Below are 18,010 nucleotides of genomic sequence, written 5' to 3' on the forward strand. Positions count from 1 at the left end.
TGACTTCCCCTTGGTGAATCCATGTTGACTACTTCTGATAACCTTCTTTTCTTCCAGGTGCTTTGAGATGACACCCAGAACAAACTGTTCCATCATCTTTCCAGGGATGGAGGTGAGGCTGACCGGCCTGTAGTTTCCTGCATCGTCCTTCTTGCCCTTTTTGAAGACTGGAGTGACATTGGCTTTCCTCCAGTCCTCAGGCACCTCCCCTGTTCTCCAGGACCTTTCAAAGATGATGGAGACCAGCCCAGCAATGACTTCCCCCAGCTCCCTTGGCACTCGTGGGTGCATCCCATCAGGCCCCATGGACTTGTGGATATCCAGTTTATCTAACTGGTCTCTAACTTGCTCCTCATCAACCAAGGGAAAATCTTGCTTCCTCCAGACTTTCTTTTTTACCTGCAAAGTCTGGGACTCCCAAGGACTGGCCTGAACAGTGAAGACAGAAGCAAAGTAGCCATTCAGCAACTCTGCCTTCTCTGCATCGTCTGTCACCACAGCACCTGTCTCGTTCAACAGTGTGCCCACATTTTCCTTAGTTTTCCTTTTGCCTCCTATGTACTTAAAGAAACCCTTCTTATTGGCTTTGACACTTTTCGCCAGAGTCAATTCCAGGGCTGCCTTGGCTTTCCTTGTTAATGTTTCATATCAAATTTACTTATTTACTTATAACTGATGCTAGATACTTTTTCTGACTTATCAGTGATACAAAATACACTGAAATCACAATACAAATGTAAGTTAAACTTAGCAAAATATAACAATTGCAATATACAGTTCAATCACAATATCGATGTGATCTCCATTACCGTTGTCTGTAACACACTCACCATCAGGATGCTGGGTGTCCCCAGTCACTGGAAAGAAATATGTGGGCTGAAAACAGCTAAACACCATTACTATCTTTCAAAATCTTTTGTTAGTGGTTTAGTTTTTATAATCTCTGTTGTGGTGAGCCGTGTGTACGCTGTTCCCTGTGCTGGTCTGATTGAAAAAAAACACTCTTTCAATTAACTTGGGGATAAATGGTTACACTACCAGCTGGTGCACTCAACTGACATAGCTGTTTATCTCAAATAAAGGCCACCCTCCAGCCCTCTTTGTGTTGAGATAAAGTCGGCATTCTTTGCAACACCTGTGGGCAGTCACAGCCTGCATTATCCTCTGAGCTTCATGGGCTCTTGCCTGTCTCCTCTGAGCCTTCTTCCTTTGGAGGGGTTTATTGGCTGGTCACATGCTGGTAGGTCTTGCGAACGCATTGACACTGCAGCAGTGTGTTGGGAAAATGCTGCCATTGCAGCGTGCTATCGATTGTGTATTCAATTGACAGAGCTCTGCTATGACCACATAGGGATATCTAAAGAGCACACTTGCTTTTTCAGGTTTGCGGTGTAAAAGCTTGCAAATAAAAGGGTCTCATTTCAATATCTAGAACCTGTATCCTCCAGTTCTTCACAGCCAGGTTTCCAGTTATGCTGGGGGATCAAATGGTTTAAAACAATGGATATCAAAACAAAGCTGTACCCCTCCAATGTCTCGTCTGCTCAAAGCTTCAACTCCCCTAAAACTCCCATGAACAGCAGAGCCAATTTCTTAGGCATGTGATGTTTTTACCATACTGAAAAAGATGCTATGTTTGAAACTGCGCATTAAACACTTTCTACTTGGGATTCTACTTCAGAAAAACTCGTAAATGATCAGTCCTGGATGGCCACTTTCTCTCCTGCCCTCATGCATTTCCTCAGCATGCTAAAATACTGCAGCCTGTTCAGCTTGAGCGGCTGAATAGCTACGTGAGGGCTCTCAGTCCCCTTGCCAGTGGGTTGGCCATCCATTGCATCAGGCTATCAAGGATGGGTCCTTGCTCTCCTTGGCTGATAGCAGTGTATTTCGGTGGAAAACACATGTCATTGGAAACTGAATGTTATGCAGTGACGTGCCATCACATCAATGGAACCTCTCAGGGAATGGTGGTGTAAAAATTAAACCTCAGGCATATTTGGTTGCTCAGTAATGTTAAGGAACGGGGAGAGTCTGTTCTCACAAGGTAATCACAAGGTTCCTTCTCATTGGTTCCTTGCTGTTAGTGAGTAGGCAAGGTCATTTGCAGTAATTTACTATTTCATTGTCATAGTGGAAAAAAAGACCTTTGATAAGGTCCGTGATATGAGAATGAACAGGTGGGCAAATGAGACCTGCTTCTGCGTTTCGTCCTTCAAGACAAAATCTGGGAAAGAGAAGGATGCATGTGACATATTCATTGGCATGGCTAGTTTCAGAAAGAACATACTAGAAGCAGTTCGAGTACAAAGGGCACTGAGGTTTCTTTTCTCTTGGTGTAGATGTGCCATTTTGTGGACTTTTTGTTTTTCTCATAGATATTTGTCAAATGTAAGGGATTTTCTGTTCTTTGTATTCTCTCGGAGTGTTGTTTTATCGTTGCCATGACTTGAGCTTATTCATGGAGTGTTCTTGCTTACACATTGATCTTATAAGTCAGTTCCAAATGAAGACCTGAAATTATGTCATGAGCAAAAGTCAGGAGGTTTTTTTGAAGGAGAAAACTGTAGGAAAGGCCAGAAGGTACTTGGGCAACAGCTCTGGCTTTCAAATTCAGTTTTATGTCAGACAGCTAAAACTGCATTATCACTTTACATCTGATTTTGGGTTTCCTTCCTTGACTCAGATGAATTAGATGTGGGGACTGAGGCAAAAGATGGGTTAAGTGTGGTAGAGCTAATAGGCCATAGGCCATGGGAGGAATAAACATCTGCAGCTGCTGTTTTGGCAGACGAGGGAGTTGTGTGAAGCTACACCCTAGATAAGGAAGTGCTGCGGTGGGAACGTAACCTTGTAGAGTATGTGATGGTGTAAACAAGTAAAGGTAGAAAATTACTGGCCTTGGTAGAAAAGTATATAAAGAGCATGCTTGCTTAATAAAGCTGAACTCGATCCTGCATATCGGAGTCCATGTCTTTCAGTCTGCCACAATCATTGGTCATTTAAAGTGAGATGAAGCCTTATGCAGAGTCTCTGTTGGAATGGAAAACACTTTCAGCTCAGATCACGTTCAATCAGGTAGAGCAACAGTTGCTCTGCACAACCGTGTGAAAAAAAACGGTAGCAGTTCCTAGCAGGGACTGGGCAACGATGCTAGAAAAACTTTAGGCATGAAAAAAGGTCAGTTTCTAGTTAAAAGTGTGATTCACCTGGTGAAGGCACACAACATGTTGTGTGACACATCTGTTACTGACTGAGAGTGGCTGATCAGGTGCCCTGGTTTGACCTTAGACTAATCCTGACAGTTAGGTGCCTCTGAATGCTGGTGAACTCACTTACTTTCTTAGAGCTTATCTTTTGATACCTCCTTTTCCTTTTACCTTCCAGACGTCCCCCTTTGAGGGTCTGTGTGCTATGTTTTGGAATACTTTTGATAAAGTACCTTTGTTTACATAATTGGAAAGAGTACAATTCTGAATTTTGGTGCACTGCTCACAGACTGCTTGGTTTATGGTAATGTATAATCATTGTGAAAAGGTATTTTATCTTCAGCTGTTGGGCAGTCTAGGAAAAAACAAAACAGAAAAATGATACGGAGCTAGCTAGCCAAACAATAACTTTGATCTGTGTGAATTTTGACAGCTGCAGTAGGAACTTTGTCATCTTGCAGGAGTATAAATTGCCAGTGGAGAGACCACAGCTGTATACTGAAGGCATCATGCAAGTCCTCCTCCTACTCGCAGCTGTAGGGTTTTGCTGGGCACAGTACGACCCCCATATTCAGGCTGGGAGGACGTCCATTGTGCATCTCTTTGAATGGCGCTGGGTGGATATTGCTCTTGAGTGTGAACGCTATTTAGGTCCTAATGGGTTTGGAGGAGTTCAGGTAAGTTGTTTCTTGTGAGTAGGTAGGAGATGGTATTGTAGCATTTGATTAATAAATCAAAATACCTGAATCGGTGTATTGGGTTTGCGTGGCAAGGTTTTGGTAGTGAGGGGGGCTACAGGGGTGGCTTCTTTGAGCAGATGCCAGAAGCTTCTCCTATGCCCAATAGAGCCAATGCCAGCTGGTTCCAAGAGGGACCCACTGCTGGCCAAAGCTGAGTCAATCAACAACAGTGGTAGCACCTCTGTGACAAAATATTTAAGAAGGGGGGAGGGTGAGGAGGTGCTCCGGGTGCTGGAGCAGAGATTCTCCTGCAGCCCATGGTGAAGACCATGGTGAGGCAGGCTGGCCCTCTGCGTTCATGGAGGTTAATAGAGGAGCAGATATCCACCTGCAGCCCATGGAGGACCCCACACTCAAGCAGGGGGATGCCCAAAGAAGGCTATGACCTTGTGGGAAGCCCACGCTGGAGCAGGTTTGCTGTCAGGATCTGTGGCCCCATGGGGGACACATGCTGGAGCAGTCTGTTCCTGAAGGACTGCACCCCGTGGAAGGGACGCATGCTGGAGCAGTTTGTGAAGAACTGCAGCCTGTGGGAAGGACTCATGTTGGAGAAATTTGTGGAGGACTGTCTCCTGTGGGAGGGACCCCACACTGGAGCAGAGGAAGAGTGTGGGGAGTCTTCCCCCTGAGGAGGAAGGAGCGGCAAAGACGATGTGTGATGAACTGACCGCAACCCCCATTCCCCATCCTCTTGCACCGCTGCAGGGGGAGGAGGTAAAGAAAGTCAGGAGTAAAATTAAGCCTGGGAAGAAAGGAGGGGTGAGGAGAAAGGTGTGTTAAGATTTGGGTTTATTTCTCATTACCCTACTCTAATTTTATTGGTAATAAATTAAACTAATTTCACAGAATCACAGAATGGTCAGGGTTGGAAGTGACCTCTGGAGATCATCTAGTCCAACCCCCCCCGCCAGAGCAGGGTCACCTACAACAGGTTGCACAGGACAGCGTCCAGGCGGGTTTTGAATGTCTCCAGAGTGGGAGACTCCACAACCTCTCTGGGCAGCCTGTTCCAGTGCTCCACTACCCTCAAAGTAAAGAAGTTCCTCCTCATGTTAAGATGGAACTTCCTCTGTTCAATTTCCTCAAGTCAAGTCTGTTTTGCCTGTGACAGTAATTGCTGAGGGATCTCCCTGTCCTTATCTCGACCCACAAGCCTGTTATATTTTCTCTCCCCCATCCAGCTGAGGAGGGGAGTGATAGAGCGGCTTTGGTGGGCACCTGGCATCCAGCCAGGGTCAACCAGCTACAATCAGAGACAGCCAGCTCCAAGTAACCTTGGTGTTGGAAAGGGGAAGATTGAAGTAGTAACTGCTGTTAGATGCAATGTCAGAGCCTGCAGGGCCAGTGAATGATATTGTATCTCTAGCAGACCATTTATAAAGGGGCATGCTGTCCTCTGAAACGTTTCCCCTGCAAAGCTACAGTTTCCTCTCTACCTTGTTCTGAGGGAAGTGCATAAGCTTCGAATTTCAGCTTTCCTAAGGACATTACTGTTCCAGGTAAAAATAATTCCTGTGGCTTCAGCCCTCCCATGCACGTGTCCTTGAAAGCAGGCCCGTGTGGGACCTGGGCAGCCCACAGGAACAAAAGAAAACTTCTTTCGTGCCAGTCTACAAGATGGACATCTTGCAGACCCAAGCTTGTGCTATGAGAGCGAGACTGGGTTGGGTGCTAGCCTGCCTCTGAGGGCAGAGATGCTGAGTGCAGATTTTGCCCTTAAAACATTGAAATAAAACCGCTTGATTTCTTATCAAAGGACATAATTTGATCTGCAGGTTTCGCCTCCAAATGAACACATTGTCCTCAGTAACCCGCACAGACCCTGGTGGGAAAGATACCAGCCCATCAGCTACAAGATCTGCAGTCGATCAGGAAATGAAGATGAATTCAGAGACATGGTGACCAGATGCAACAACGTTGGAGTAAGTGCCCTGAAAATTTCTGTCTGATAGGGCAAGAAGTGTTGTATCAGCTGAGGGAAGTTACTGCTGCTGTCCTAAAAGGAGACATAAACTGAGAATGAACTGAAGTGGAAAAACCAGATCGAATTAATAGTGATGTAAAGCTCTGGCTATCACTTCACCATCATTATAAAACGTACTAAAAGGCGCTTATTTCTTTTCTAGGTTCGTATTTATGTGGATGCTGTTGTCAACCACATGTGTGGGGCTGCGGGTGGCTCAGGCACACATTCTGCCTGTGGAAGCTATTTTAATGCTGGGACCAGAGATTTTCCAGCTGTGCCATACTCTGGCTGGGATTTCAATGATGGCAAATGTCGAACTGGAAGTGGAGAAATTGAAAATTATGGTGATATGTATCAGGTAACTTTCTGTAGCAAAAGTTTGAAATATTTTTCTTTTTCCTTTTTTTTTTTTTTTTCAACCTGTTGTGTAAACATTGCAATAAGGCCAAACAAAGGGAGTACTTTCTCAAAAAACCTGTGCTTAGTCACCTGTAAAGTGAATGAGGTAGTGAACACAGGTACAGTAAAGGTACTCATGGTGCAAAATATTCTAAGTACTGAGAAATCAAGTACCCTCCCCACATGTTTCATGTGGGTGTGTGGAGGAGTCTCCTCCTGAGCTGAGCCCAGTGTACTTAGCTCAGCTGGTAAACTCTTCCTTACAGCTTGTAAACTCAGCTGATCTTGTTAAGGAGCCCCCTTGGAAAATTGATAGCAGTGCAAGATGGTACCCTGGTTGAGCGAATTACTCTTTTTTTTGTAGATGGAATGTGTGGCAGTTCTTTCTCAAGGTTACTGCTTTTCCTTCAGCTACTTTGCAACAATACACCATGCTGTTTCTCATCCTCAATTTTGATGACATCTGCACAGGGAGGTGATGTCCCTCACTGGCTGTCCTAACTTGAGTATTGAGATGTATAGTAAATTTACCTATGTCTTCTTGCAGACCTTGACATAACTCTTCTATGCAAATTAGATATCCAAACAGAAATGATTTTATGGCTCGAAACATGCAAACATTTCAATGAAAGGTTTTACAAGCTGACAGAGTGTCACCTCAAGGGTTTTTTGATTTGTTTTTTTTTTCATTACACAGGTCCGGGACTGCCGCTTGGCTAGCCTTCTCGATCTGGCCCTGGAGAAGGACTATGTACGCTCAAAAGTTGCTGAGTATATGAACTACCTCATTGATATTGGCGTAGCAGGCTTCCGAGTGGATGCTGCCAAGCATATGTGGCCTGGGGACATGAAAGCATTTCTGGACAAGCTGAAAGACCTAAATACTAAATGGTTTTCTCCAGGAACAAAACCTTTCATTTACCAGGAGGTAATCCCCATGTTTTTTTCCTTTATGTTTGTCAATGTCTTTGGTATCTCTTTTACCTCCATCCTTCAGAGGAATGGTGGTAATACATCTTCATCCAACTTTATCCCAGAAAGAACTAGTCATTTCTTTGGAGCAGCCCAGCAGACATAAGTAGTTTTGCTTTTTAAAAATGCCTACACAACAGGTTGTTATTCAACTTTACCTTTTTTTTGTCTTCAATCATGCTTTTACATGTGTCCATCATGTATTATACTAACTTTGGGCTGATCTACACAGCAGAATTAAACATACTTGAATATTTTTTCTGTAGAGCAAGCACTAATGTTGAGGACTGTACACTGCATTTTTTTTTTCTCTGTGAGACAAGAAGAGATGCACAGTTTTTCCTTTGTGTACCAGGTAATTGACTTGGGCGGAGAGCCGATCAAAAGCAGTGACTACTTTGGAAATGGACGAGTGACAGAATTCAAATATGGTGCAAAACTGGGGACAGTGATCCGCAAGTGGAATGGAGAAAAGATGGCCTACTTAAAGTAAGAATGAAGATGCTGCGACTTATCTGGGATACACTGGATATATCAGTTGGCAGGGTAGCTACAAGTCTTTGTGTTTTTGTCTAGGAACTGGGGAGAAGGCTGGGGCTTTGTGCCTTCTGACAGAGCCGTGGTCTTTGTGGATAATCATGACAACCAGCGTGGGCACGGTGCTGGTGGAGCTTCCATTCTAACCTTCTGGGACCCCAGGTGAGGGATTGCTCTTGTCTGGGGGATGCTGCTTCCTTTTGCTTGTTTGTCTCTCTGTTCTCTGGCATGCTTTCCCTTTCCACCTCTCATTACATGATTATTTTTTTTGTCTGACAAACAGGCTTTATAAAATGGCCGTTGGTTTCATGCTTGCTCATCCGTATGGGTTCACACGTGTGATGTCAAGTTTTCGCTGGCCAAGATATTTTGAAAACGGGCGGGTAAGCTTGTAATGCTGAAGATACATTCATGGTGAATAAGGAACAGAACAGGGCCCGAGAAGCAGTCCAGTGCATTTAAATTTGTTAAGTGATTTCTCTGTGCCATGTTGGATGTAGCAGGTGGCAATTTGATGCTCCGTCTAACTTTTCTCTACAGGTAGGCTCTGTGCGTTTTCATTAAGAAGCTTTAAACTTCTCTTTTTAATTACAGGACATCAATGATTGGGTTGGACCACCAAGTAACCCGGATGGATCAACAAAGCCTGTCACAATCAATCCAGACACTACCTGTGGCAACGACTGGGTTTGTGAACATCGCTGGCGTCAAATAAAGTAGGACAGTGTGGAGAAAAAAATGAGTAAAAGCGGTTGCTTTTGCTTGATGTTCGCTGTGTCTTTAGAGCTCGTGCAGGCCCAGTGACAGGCATTCCTTGCATTTTCAGGAACATGGTTATCTTCCGTAACGTGGTAGATGGTCAACCTTTCTCCAACTGGTGGGACAATGGCAGCAATCAAGTAGCTTTTGGCCGTGGTAATAAAGGCTTCATCGTTTTCAATAATGATGACTGGTACGTAAGAGATGAATAAATTATAATTCGCCTAGTTATCAGAGAAAGCTTTTAAGGAGTTGTGAGCTCCGACAGATCTCTGTAATAGATGCTTCCTCTGTCTTGGTTGGCAGTTTAAACTTACAATTCTCCACCCTACCAGGAGCACTCTTCACTGTCCCATGTTAGACGTTGTACTGTGCTCTTGCTCTTTCCCCATTCCTACAGTTGGCTGTATCACTGAGGAACATGGTCAATCAGTAATGTCTGAACTTACAGAAATGAGGGAACTTAGAGACTCAGGGATATAGTCCAAAAGGGACAGTTTTATAAACTGTTTTGCAATCTTGTACACAAGAATTGGATTTCCATTGGTCTTTAGATTTACCGTTTCCCCCATATGTGACTCCCTGGTATTTGAGTGTGACTGATTCTCTGTATCTAGTGAATAATAAATGGCAATCAAATTGAAAAGTAGTGCTTTTTCCCTTCATTAATTGGATTGTAACTTTGTCATGTCATAACGAGTGGCAATGCAGTGGTGGGTTTTAAGGCAACACAGCACTCCATTTCCCAGATCACAGAAACATGGGAGAAAATAAAACAAGGAACAAAACCCAACAGCTGGGTAAGTTAAAATGCAGTATTTCCAAGGTGGATACACAAACACAGATCTGTATCCCAGAACAGCCACACTGTGGGCAGTCAGCTCTGAGCAGTGCCAATGCACGCAGAGAGCTTATCCGTTTTGTGGGACAAACTAAACGTGGGTTCTGGGTCAGCAGAGGAAGCTGGGCCGTGCCAGTCAATTATTGCAGCCTATGACATCAGTCAGGCCAGCGGGTTGCCTGGTTCAGTGTCAGTTTGTGCCTGTGGAAATCAAAATCTCCCATCTTTGGTCCCAATGGCTGGCTGCAAGCAAACGTTCACTGTGGCTGTTCCAACGGTGTCTGAGAAGGGTGCTGTATATGCAAGCATCACTTAGACCTTGTGACAGTGGCTGAAGCACAGCATATTCTTGTCTATGTGGTGTGTTAGGCTCACTTATACTGTAATATCTTAGACTGTTACACAGACGGAGCACCGATTTGTTGGCTTTCCCAATTTCATTGTCAGCTGTGAGAAAATGCTGAGGTAAATGCAAGAGCGTGGCCTTTTCTTTAAGTCAGAATGTCTGCTTGGCCAAAAGTACTTGTTGTGGCCCAGTGTGGAGGGGCAATTGGAAGAGGAATGACCAGATTTATTATTTTTGAGGTCAAAGTGTACTTTTAAGGGCTGTTTCCCATTTGTGGCGGGAGAGAGTGTGCATGGGTGTTGGGGGCAGATATTGGCTCTCAATGTGCCCAGGGGCTCGGAGTGTCTGTCAAGGCCGTCATGGTGTCCAGAGGCTGGACCTGCCATCTGTCTGCCTTGCTCGCTCTGGCCAGCACCACCTTGCTAAGGGCAGGGGCATGCTGGCAAAACACAGCCTCTGGATCTGCTCACTGGAGTGGTGTCAAAGACTGGGAGACCCCTGTGGCAGGATGTTAATAGCCATTGCACACCTGTCATTTGCCCCCAGGGTCAGGTCAGGGAGCCCTCCTGCCCCTTTGAAATAGATTGGCACTGCCTGCTCTTTCTGGGTTACTGTACTCTTGTTTGTTTAAGCCATGCGTTCAGCTCTAACCCTCAGAAATTCTGTGATTCTATGCTAGTTATTATTGAGACATTACCTAATCCCAAATGCAAGAGTCAGTGTACCCTTAAAATTACAAATTCACCCCCAAGGCCTCCAGCTATTGTGGCACATGATTGAAATGACACACATTGATCTGAGGTGTCCATAAATAAACAGGAGGTGCTGAATATGGAGAAGGATATGTCTGTGCCTGTGAACATATGTGGATCCACTTTTCAATTATGTTGGAGTGCAGTGAGTGTTTTGCCTGATACAGATTCAGCTATCTCTGCATTTAACAGTGGAATTAAATACAACATGGCGAAAAAGAAATCATGAGACAGTTTCCTTAGGTGTAAGTAAAACTTTGCGGGCCAGATGTTCACTGTTTCAAAAGGACGAGACCTGCATCCGACTTTGGTTTTTTGTACATTTTATGTCAAGATTTCTGGCACATTGCCTTGTAATTTGAGCACAATGAAGATGAAGAAAGCAACACTGTCATCTCGAGCAACACCAGGTCTTGCAGATGGCCATGAAACTCAGAGTTACAGTCAGTTTTACTGTTGATCTTAAAGTTTTTACAAAAATTATTGGCACTAGCAAATTTCTAACGTTAATTTTATCATTTCTATTGCTGCTGTATGTAAAGCAATGTCACTAAGGCCTTAATTTTGCATGCCAGTAATGAATGAAAATTTGAAATCCTGTTTTGAAATTTATCAAGTTTAAAGTAACGTACTTTCTGGAGCACAACAGGATGTTTAATAGGTTTGCTGAAGTGTAAGACTTCAGAATTTTGTGGGCATTATGCAATATTTCATTTTCTGTTGCAAAGTAGTGCTCGCTTTCATTGGCCAAACAATGAGTTTAACTGAGTAATGCCAAAATACATTATAGGCTGATATTCTAAACTTGGTTGCAAAATTGCCAGTCTCAAGCCTTCCAAAATAATAGCTCAAACCCCAGAAAATTTGAGATTTAAAAAAAAGTAATGGTTTAAATTAGACTTGGGTTTTATTTTAACTCTAAGTTTTGAGTCTTCCAGATACTTTCTCTTCTTTATTTTATATTTATATTTAGTTTACATTTGTATTTATATTTTGAACTCTGGTCTAGAATTTCATAGAATCATAGAATGGTTTAGGTTGGAAGGGATCTTGAAGATCATCTAGTTCCAACCCCCCTGCCATAGGCAGGGAGACCTCCCACTAGACCGGGTTGCTCCAAGCCCCATCCAGCCTGGCCTTAAACAGCTCCAGGGACGGGGCAGGGATGCCTCTCCAGCTTTCCTGTAGGCCCCCTTTAGGTACTGGAAAGATGCTATAAGGTCTCCACGGAGCCTTCTTTTCTCCAGGCTGAACAATGCCAACTCTCTCAGCTTGTCTTCACAGGAGAAGTGCTCCATCCCTCTGATCATCGTTGTGGCCCTCTTCTGGACCCACTCCGACAGGTCCATGTCCATCTCATGCTGAGGACTCCAGAGCTGGATGCAGTACTCCAGGTGGGGTCTGACCTGCTGGCCATGCTTCTTCTGATGCCGCCCATGATATGGTTGGCTTTCTGAGCTGTGATTGTGCATTACCAGCTCATGTTGAGCTTCTCATCAATCAGCACCTCCAGGTCCTTCTCCTCAGGGTTGCTCTTGATCCATTCTCCATTTTCATTTAAACATGGAAAAAGCCCACAAACCTAACCAGTTGGCATTAAGCATGTAAAAATACATATTTTGATTTTTAGGGATATGGTATGTAGCTGACTGAAGAAACTTGACTACAAACAAAGGTAAATACTGTTACCTTTTTCACATACTATCAGGTTATCAGAATGGTTTTAAAGTGAATGGAAGAAAGATGATGAATAGTAATAGATTATTTTGCCTTTGGGATCTGTGAGATATCTCTTCCAGAGAAATTTAAGTAGTTCTGTAATAGAATTTCCTTTTCTGTTCCTTCACTGCAGAAGAGCATGAATGCAGTTGCTGGGTCATGAGGAACTGCTCAGTTGACATTTGTGGGGCAGGAGATGAATCTGTCCATCTCCACTTATGAGAAATAAGGTAACAGTGTATCTGAGAAACCTGTCTTTCTTTCCTCCTTTTGTCTCTGGTTTGGCAGGTTTAGCTGGCCTGTTTTGCTCTCTTCTACTATACTTCCCCACACTTCTACCACAGTTATGCTTTTTGTGCTCTTCCGTCACATGCTGAGTACCAATTTGATCCTAGTCAGCCTTTTGTTTTTGGAAAGCTCAGAGGAACTGTGTTAGATTCAGTCAGCCATGAAGAGGGAAATGTTCTTCATATTTGTTTGGTTTGTGAGACAGGAAAGCCATATGAAATGTTGCAGCCTATGTGAAGAGCATTTTCACCTCTGCTGTTTGAACAATTTTGGTTTTTACAGAAATATAGTGTCATAGAATCATAGAATACTTTGGGTTGGAAGGGACCTTAAAGTTTATCTAGTTCCAGCCCCCCTGCCATGGGCAGAGACACCTCCCACTAGACCAGGTTACTCAAAGACCCCATCCACCCTGGCCTTGAACACTTCCAGGGATGGGGCATCCACAACTTCCCTGGGAACCTACTCCACTGCCTCACCACCCTCAGAGTAAAGAATTTCTACCTAATGTCTAATCTAAATCTACCTCTTGGATAATGTAGAAGACAAACAACCCCCAAGGCAACGATGATTTTATGGAGCTTTTGCATTTATGGTACACCAAATAGTAAAGTAACTTAGCTACCAATGATGAGTGTTGAGGAAACATTTAAAAAAAAAACAAGCTGGATATTTTCTTTATACTGTGCTGGAGCAAGAGTGGAATGTGAGTGTAACTACGTTCTTCAAGCAATATGAATCCTATAATCATATGATTAGGAATAGGTACATTTCATAGGTACTGTAATTCACACTATACAGAACTTTGTGTATATCAGCATGTTGTTCAAGCGTGGTTTGTTTTGTGCCATACAACATATGGAGGCATTTAAGGGAGGTATACTGGAACAGAAGGAAGATCAATGAAGACATAATTGATTTGCAGTGTAGGTATGAGAAAAATTCCTTAACTTATTTCACCCAGATGGTCTATAAGTGTCCATTATCGGCAATGATATCCCTTAGAGAACATTTTAGGGACAGTAATTAAATGGTTTTATAGAGAAAGTTTAAGACTTTACCAATTCTTGTTGTAACCTTTATTATGGTCCTCTAGTTGACCATCTTAATTTCTGTCATTTCTAGACTAAGAAAGTTTTGGGGCTGATGTTAGATCCTGAGCAGTAAACACTTGAAAATCAATGAGGAGTAACTTATATTTTTCTTATTTAATTAATTGTGCTTCTTTTTAATTGGCTGGTAAAGAAAGAAATGTCCTTTGCTCTTTAAATAAATGTTGTGATTGTTTTAATTGTAGTGGCATGGGAAAGGCAATGGAATGATGTCAGTTTTGTAAGTATAAAACACTTGTTATTCACTTAAACTTCTGAAAATTAAAACACAGAAAAAGAACAAAAAATGAAGCATAGCAATAAATGTAATTTTCTTGTTATGTCCATTTGTTTTGACCATGTGTTCTCTGAATATGCGTAAACAAAGCACACTGGACTGAATTAAGCAGATTACGCTGTTTTACTAGTGGAGAAGCTATCCAGGTAAGTTATAAATTGGATATCTTTAATGTTATCAGTAGATTATTTGAAGAAAGTATAGAAACAAAAGGAAAGTTCCTCAGTCCCCTTAGAACCTAACATGAAATGTTGAGTCTAGAGCTTATATAACCTGTTATGCTATAAATTGTCAGCTATTGTGTTGCCTGATCTAGTCATAGCAGTATATAATATTTTCAGTGAATATTTATAGTAGAATACTTTATTTAAGCAGACGAAAACAATAGTAATCAAACTCAACACATCAGCATCTGCAGGCATTTCCTTTAGAACAGGGAATAATAATTCACTACTGAGCTGTGCAACTTTTCTGAACTACCTGCGTCACTTTCTGTGAATATTGGCTAAACATGTTCTCAATAAGGTCAATTTTAATGATCAGTGTCAAATCCCATATTTTTTCTGACTGCAAGGGAAAGTAAAGCAACGTATCTAAAGTGGCTCAAAGAAAATGTCGTATAATACTTCACCTTTCTCTATTTGACTACTATGGCATTGTTTCTACCCATATAATTAATATAATTTGAAGCATGTTTTCTATTCCTTTTTTTTGTAACTGAGAAATGCAAAACCAATAAGACCAGCAGACAATGTCTTTGTGGCCTCAACCACATCCCAGAATGAGACTGACTAAAAGACCTTTTAAAAACATGGTGTGGCATTTTAATAACGTTCTGTATATTTATTCACCCAAAGGAAGAAAATTAATAGGTCTTGAAAAAATATACCATGTCAAAAGTTTCACCTAGTTTGAATAAAGTGAAGTGTTGCATTCTTGAAGTAAAAGTCAGTGACAAAATGCCACGTGCTGTATTTAACCAAGATGTCTTCAGTTTAAGTAGCCATTTGACCATGGCAGAATCTCAGAGATGAAGATGGCTGGTTTCTCTGTTCATTCATAAATATGTTGCAAGTAATACCATAAAATACAAATTCACAAACATTATTCATTTAAAACTATACATATTTCATGGCTTCATTTGTTACCCTACGCATTGAACATAGTTGGTTCTCGCATAACTTTTTGTTACTAGTCTTATGCGTATCTAGTAGAACTGCACACAAAAATCAGATTGTTGAAATGATAGAACATACCGGTGGTGTGAAAGCTGACACTTAAAGGGACTAACTCCAGGCAATAAGAATTTTCTGATGATATCTTCTATCTTCTGTAAGTCATGATAAAATCACCATCTTTGTAGTTGCATTTGTTTTGCTCCAAGTTTTCAGTTTTAAGAAAGTTATTTAGAGCTGATTTGCTATGCAATATGTGAGGATGCTATCTCAGAGCGTAACTGTTATGGCCCATAAGCAGCAGTCACTGAAAAGAGATTAAAGGAACTAAGCAAGTAAGTTGATAAACTTAAGAAATACCTCAGTCTAAATTAATTTTGATTCTATAAATGTGTAGTAAGTTTGTACATTTGTTCATACTTTTTTCTTTTTCTCTTTTTCTTTTTCTTTTCTTCTTCTTCTTCTTCTTTTTCTTTTTTTCTTTTTCTTTTTCTGACCGTAGTTTTGTCTCTATATGTAGCTTTCAGCATAATAGTGATCAGAATTTAATGGAAGTGATGCACAATAAGGTAAAGTGAATGGCTACTTGTATGTGCAACTGCTTATTCACCCAATCAGAAAAGAGAAATGATGCATCTGATTCATCACAAGATGATTTGTCCTTTTAGTAGTTTTAATCCACAGAGGTAAAATTATATATGTCACATAAGGTGAAATAAAAAGTGATATTAGAAAAATCAAGATCTTCTAGTTGATTGTCTCTGACTGGACCAGAAGGTTAATTTTACCAAATTATTCATGGTAATTTATTTTCTCAGCTCAATGCAACTCCAAAAATGAAAACTTTTGTTCAGCTCTGCATGCCTCTGTGTCAGCTTAGTATTTCCCTGAAACACTGATGTTTTTCTAACAGACGAAAGAGTTCTGTAAAGGGAAGCTAGCAGTCTATTGTCTTTTTCATAGAGACTGTGAACATTTTATTCAAGTTATCATTTTGTTTTAAAGGGAAACAAATGAAAAACTCAACACATAACACTAACTTTGTAATTGCTGATCGTGTGTTTGATTCCTTTATCTGCAATCTGTGTTTTTAACAGTCTTAGTCTATTAGTCTCACGGCGCAATGTATGCTGAACAGTATACAGATATTTCCTTCGCAAGTGTTTTCATGCCATGACAATTTTCTCTTTGCCTTAATGTTAAATCAGTACGATGGTAAGAAAGAACGCTACTAGAAAAAATGCTACTAAAAATGTTGCCTTTCAGATTACACCTAATACAAAGGTCTTGGTTGTAAATATTCCAGTGACACTGTTTGAGATGATAGTGGTGAATTATCTCCAGTTACTAGAGTCAAAGTGAAAGTGCTTGGGTTTTGACACAGCGGGGACACTAAGTGCTCTGGCATAAATAGCCAAAGCAATTAATGTACACGATTAAGAAAGTGGCTTACACCCTGTAGGAGAGCAAAAAAGTGTGAGAGATTCTGTGGCACTTATGAACTGAATCTGGAAATACCAAACATTTGTCGGAGAATGAAATGCCATTGTCTTCCTTGGTCCTAAACTAAGAATCAGATTGCATTGTCCAGCTTCAAAGACTGAGAAGTAGCCAGCTTAATTAACTTCCTTATTATTCCAAGGATTTCCCCCCCTCCTCAAAAAAAAGGTGGATGTCATGGTAAATATACACCGCTACAATCATGATTTATTTTTCATTCCAGTTATGAAGAAAGCTTGTGGAAGCTTAGCAATTCCTGTGTGTTCGTAGTTGAAAAATGGTAATAATTCTAGATGCTAATTTCTGCAACGTTCTGAATACTCTGTGAAGCTTGAAGTCAGCCAGAAGTTGCCTTGAAGAAAGTTAACCTTTAGAATTTCGGCAAGATGACTCCAGGGAACTCATTATGTTTACAATAATGAACATTCAGATATTGGCTAAATTTACATTTGTATCATTCCTGAGCTGTTCCCTTATAGTGTGTGAGTGAGAGGTTGTCACTGAAATTTTGATTCATTATCTTACAGAACCTCATGGTAGGACCTTGTGGTATATTTTAAGTATTAGAATTTTTCTGTATTTAAAATGAACTATTTGTTACAACTTTATTGTCCAAAGCCTTCTGTCTTTAAGATTTTTCTAAGCATATCTGTTTCTTGGGAATTGTCAAGACTAAGCTCAAATAATTGCTGCCTGAGCTCATAGGATAAAAACATTCCCTTGCAGAATAGCCATTGACTGACTTTAGGTCATTTAGATACTAATCAAGTTGAATCTCAGCAGTCATAACGTTTAGCAACAACGAAAAGCAGAGGGAAAGAACATTGAGCCAGCCAGATTAACACCAGTGCAAAAAGGGTAATTTTGGCTGATTTGTTTTTTGGTTTGCTTTGTTTTTTTTCCAGGTGATTTCTTCTTGGTTTTTCCGTGTCAACTTTTCTGGCACTAAGACCAAAGCGAATGTGAATAGCCTTAGTTAGCAAGAAAAGTGAAGTAAGCAAGCATTTGTTAAGAAGTCATGGGGTCACAGTGCACTGTTAAAAGCACAACAGCCTTGGTCTATAGACTTACCAATGCTTCCCACAAAGCAATACAATTGCAAGAATAGCACTTTCCGAAATGCAAGATCCTTGGAAATGATGGTAGCTTCCCAAACATATAACCACACTTCTCTACGGACATCTGAATATCTCTACGTTTGTCTTCTACTCTTCTGCTTTTCAGCATTTGTAACCACCATTTTGATTGTATTTAAACATATATAATTTGCATAGTCTAGTAGAAAACGGCAGCATAATATCTTACTGTGAAGCTGCAGCAAGATAATAAAGAGATCAACAGCACATCAGAACCTTCCTGTCGAAACAGACCCTCGGATAGCTAAACTGGTACAGAGTGAATGTGGATTTCCATGAACT

At 41.4% G+C, this 18,010-nt stretch overlaps 1 protein-coding gene across 1 annotated transcript; it reads left to right on the forward strand.

Annotated features, from left to right (window-relative positions):
- Positions 1-3,709: 3,709 nt before the first annotated feature.
- Positions 3,710-8,794, forward strand: LOC104286341 (pancreatic alpha-amylase-like). Its single transcript, XM_009884917.1, has 9 exons — positions 3,710-3,886; positions 5,725-5,871; positions 6,076-6,273; positions 7,012-7,242; positions 7,642-7,775; positions 7,863-7,985; positions 8,107-8,206; positions 8,418-8,539; positions 8,650-8,794. Exons 1-9 carry the CDS (start codon positions 3,719-3,721, stop codon positions 8,792-8,794), a joined length of 1,368 nt encoding a protein of 455 aa, XP_009883219.1. The 5' UTR covers positions 3,710-3,718.
- The last annotated feature ends 9,216 nt before the right edge of the window (positions 8,795-18,010 follow it).

This window comes from Charadrius vociferus, unplaced genomic scaffold (assembly GCF_000708025.1).
Source record: "Charadrius vociferus isolate BGI_N301 unplaced genomic scaffold, ASM70802v2 scaffold163, whole genome shotgun sequence".
In the NCBI taxonomy this organism is placed as follows: Eukaryota; Metazoa; Chordata; class Aves; order Charadriiformes; family Charadriidae; genus Charadrius; species Charadrius vociferus.

Excerpts from the sequence above, each read along its gene's own strand:
- LOC104286341 (XM_009884917.1), top strand. The coding sequence starts at position 3,719 with ATGCAAGTCCTCCTCCTACTCGCAGCTGTAGGGTTTTGCTGGGCACAG. Across the intron at positions 8,207-8,417 it reads GATATTTTGAAAACGGGCGG|GACATCAATGATTGGGTTGG; the intron begins GTAAGCTTGTAA and ends TTTTAATTACAG. Across the intron at positions 8,540-8,649 it reads CATCGCTGGCGTCAAATAAA|GAACATGGTTATCTTCCGTA; the intron begins GTAGGACAGTGT and ends TTGCATTTTCAG.